This window comes from Rana temporaria, chromosome 4, assembly GCF_905171775.1.
Source record: "Rana temporaria chromosome 4, aRanTem1.1, whole genome shotgun sequence".
In the NCBI taxonomy this organism is placed as follows: Eukaryota; Metazoa; Chordata; class Amphibia; order Anura; family Ranidae; genus Rana; species Rana temporaria.
The window spans coordinates 330,908,682-330,911,786 of record NC_053492.1 but is presented as its reverse complement, the minus strand read 5'-3'; the positions used below and the strand labels follow the sequence as shown (position 1 = coordinate 330,911,786).

Sequence of the window (3,105 nt, the reverse complement as noted above, 5' to 3'; positions counted from 1 at the left end):
CCAGTGTGATATGCACAGCTCTGTGAGGAGCAGCCTGTGTGCAGTGAGTGCTGAAGCTGCACGGAGCTGTAGTAGTAAATTTAGGGAGGTCAGTCCCCGTGCAGCTCTTCAAAGGGCTAAGAGAGAGGAGAGGGGGCAGGCAGATGGGAGGCTGCTCCATTATACAGGCTGCCCATGGTGTGTGTGTGCTGCTGGCCACACAGCCTGAGAGCAGCCTATAGATGTGTGTGAGATCATTGTTTCTATACATTCTTACACCAGCAATGCCCTCACTGCACACAGGCTGCTCCTCACAGAGCTGTGCATATCACACTGGCTTCTCCTTCCTAACAGTATATACCAGCTCCGTGCAGCTTCACCTATGATAGCCTAGCTGAGACTGATGACGTTTCTATATGTCACGTGACATGAGTGAGCCAATGGGATGTGATGGAGGCGGACCATCACATTTCATGGCAAATCACATTTAATGGCAATGCACCGGCAAGCTGAGTCTCAGGCCGGACAAATTCTTTGCTTATGTCGGGGCTGCGTCATTTCCTCATGCAGACGCAGCCCCGACATCCCGCAATGCTTCGGCACCTAGAGCATGATGGTCATCACGTGACCTAGGCTTGCATCTTGTGATCGCAGTGCACACGCGCGGGATTTATGAATCAGGAAGGAACTGTGGGCGGAAATTCTGCATGTGAAAGACGCGGAAGACCACATTAGAGATGGCGCAGGCTTACTAGAGAAATGACATGTCACAAAATCGGTGATTAATACAGTAAGACAATGTAATGTGATATATTATATAGGGATCAATCGATGTAGAAATACAAGGTCTTTAAGAATATGTAAAGAGTTTGGATGTTTCCAGAGGGTTTACAACCGCTTTAAGGAGAGCACTTTAACAGAAAATACAAAAACCTCCCAAAAATATCTTGTAATTCTGCAAATCCCAGGTTCCCCTTTCTGTAGTATTGTATATTTGTTTTTTGTTACATTAAAGTTCATTTCAAAATTAAAAAAGGTGGAGGTTGTGGAGACCACATGTTTCCTGTGACAGTGGAGCTCCAGCTGCAGAGATTCACAATAAAGTTCAGTAGAAAAAAAAAAAGTGAAGTGGAGGACACATGCTTCCTGTCATCGGTGGAGCTCCACGCTGCAGCCAGACACCCCTTGCTTCTCTCAACTAGGCAGCTTTGGCGTAACAACTGCGACCTCGACCTTGGAGAGCAACTCCTACGTGTTGTGTGTCAAATTTGGAAGCGGCAAGCCAGCTATGGCAGAAGTGTCAGAGCGCGGCTTATACTCGGCCCTCTTTCTCAGCTTCGCGGCCGGAGTGCTGATAGGCTGGCAGGCGAACAGGCAGCGCAGGAAGTACCTTGACTGGAAGAAGAAGAGACTACATGACAAGTTGGTGGAGACACAGAAGAAGCTGGATCTGTCCTGAGCCTTCAGTAGTACTGCTCTGTTCTGCTCCGCTCCATGGATCCCTGCTATATGTCAGTACAGGTCTGTATCTTGTCATGTCATTGCAGCTCGATGTACTGCTGGGTCAGGTCGTAGTCCCTCTTGTGAAAGGTTAGGGTACTGCAAGCTGCCCCTACATTTATTTTTATTTTTTCAATAAGACATCTGATTAACCACTTCAGCCCTGGAAGATTTGGCTGCTCAATCAGGGCCGGTCCGAGGCGGGGTGCACGGGGTGCACTGCACCCAGGCGCCACAGGGGAGGGGGCGCCAAAGGAGCACCGTTGCAGGGCCGGTCCGAGACGGGGTGCACTGCACCCAGGCGCCACAGGGGAGGGGGCGCCAAAGGAGCACCGTTGGTCCCGAGTGTGTTGCCAACGCGTTGGCTGCCGCAGCGCCGCTGGTGGTAAATAGCACTGCTGAGCGGCGCGCCAATCGATGTGTCGTGCTAGCTAGGTAAGTCACGAGCGGCGAGCACATGTCAGTGAGGGCGCGGTGACCCGCCCGCAGCAGTGGCTACATCTCCTGCGCCCGCTGTATTCCGAGAAGAGGAGGTGAGTTAAGTCCGCCCCACCTCCTCCCCATGTACCCCCTTGTGCCCGCCCACAACCCCTTGTGCAGCCAATCTGTGCCTGGGAAGGGGTGTGGGCGGGAGATTTCAAAGCAGCCAGCGACACTGATGTGGTGTCGCTGGACATGTCTCCTCCAGGCTCCAGCATCAGCAGGAGGACGAGTGGGAGGCGCGCCGCGCAAGCTGCCAGGGAGCTGCTGCAAGAAGCAGCAGAGCACCTCCCGGAACAAGAAGGTACTTGGCATCCGACACAAACACAGACCTATCTTCCTATCCCTCTCTCTCCCAGCCATCCTCTCTCTCTCTTAGCCTCACCTCTCTCTCTCAGCCCCAAATCTCTCTCAAATCCACCTTCTGACCACTACCCTCTCTCTCAGCCCAAGCACTCTCACTCAGCCCCCCTCTCTGTCCACTATCCTCTCTCTGAGCCCCTCTCTCACTCACCCTCCCTCCCTCTCTTTCCACTACCCTCTCTTAGCCCCCCTTTCTGTCCACTACCCTCTCTCTTTCTCAGCCTCATCTCTCTCTCTCTCTGCCTCATCTCACGCTCTCTGTCTCTGCCTCATCTCACGCTCTCTGTCTTTGCCTCATCTCACGCTCTCTGTCTCTGCCTCATCTCACGCTCTCTCTCTCTCTCTGCCTCATCTCACGCTCTCTCTCTCTCTGCCTCATCTCACGCTCTCTCTCTCTGCCTCATCTCGCGCTCTCTCTCTCTGCCTCATCTCGCGCTCTCTCTCTCTCTGCCTCATCTCGCGCTCTCTCTCTGCCTCATCTCGCGCTCTCTCTCTCTCTGCCTCATCTCGCGCTCTCTCTCTCTCTCTGCCTCATCTCGCGAGCTCTCTCTCTCTGCCTCATCTCGCGCGCTCTCTCTCTCTGCCTCATCTCGTGCGCTCTCTCTGCCTCATCTCGCTCTCTGCCTCATCTCGCTGTCTCTCTCTCCCTCCCTCCCTCACCTCTGCCTCACCTCTCTCCCTCACCTCTCTCTCTTTCTCTCTCTCTCCCTCACCCCTCTCTCTCTCTCCCTCACCCCTCTCTCTCTCTGCCTCACCTCTCTCACCTCTCTCTCTGCCTCACCT

At 53.8% G+C, this 3,105-nt stretch overlaps 1 protein-coding gene across 1 annotated transcript; it reads left to right on the top strand.

The window, feature by feature from the left end:
• The first annotated feature begins 1,141 nt into the window (after positions 1-1,141).
• Positions 1,142-1,503, top strand: MTLN (mitoregulin). The gene has a single exon (XM_040347507.1). The coding sequence runs from the start codon at positions 1,268-1,270 to the stop codon at positions 1,436-1,438; it is 171 nt and encodes a 56-aa protein (XP_040203441.1). The 5' UTR covers positions 1,142-1,267; the 3' UTR covers positions 1,439-1,503.
• Positions 1,504-3,105: the final 1,602 nt, after the last annotated feature.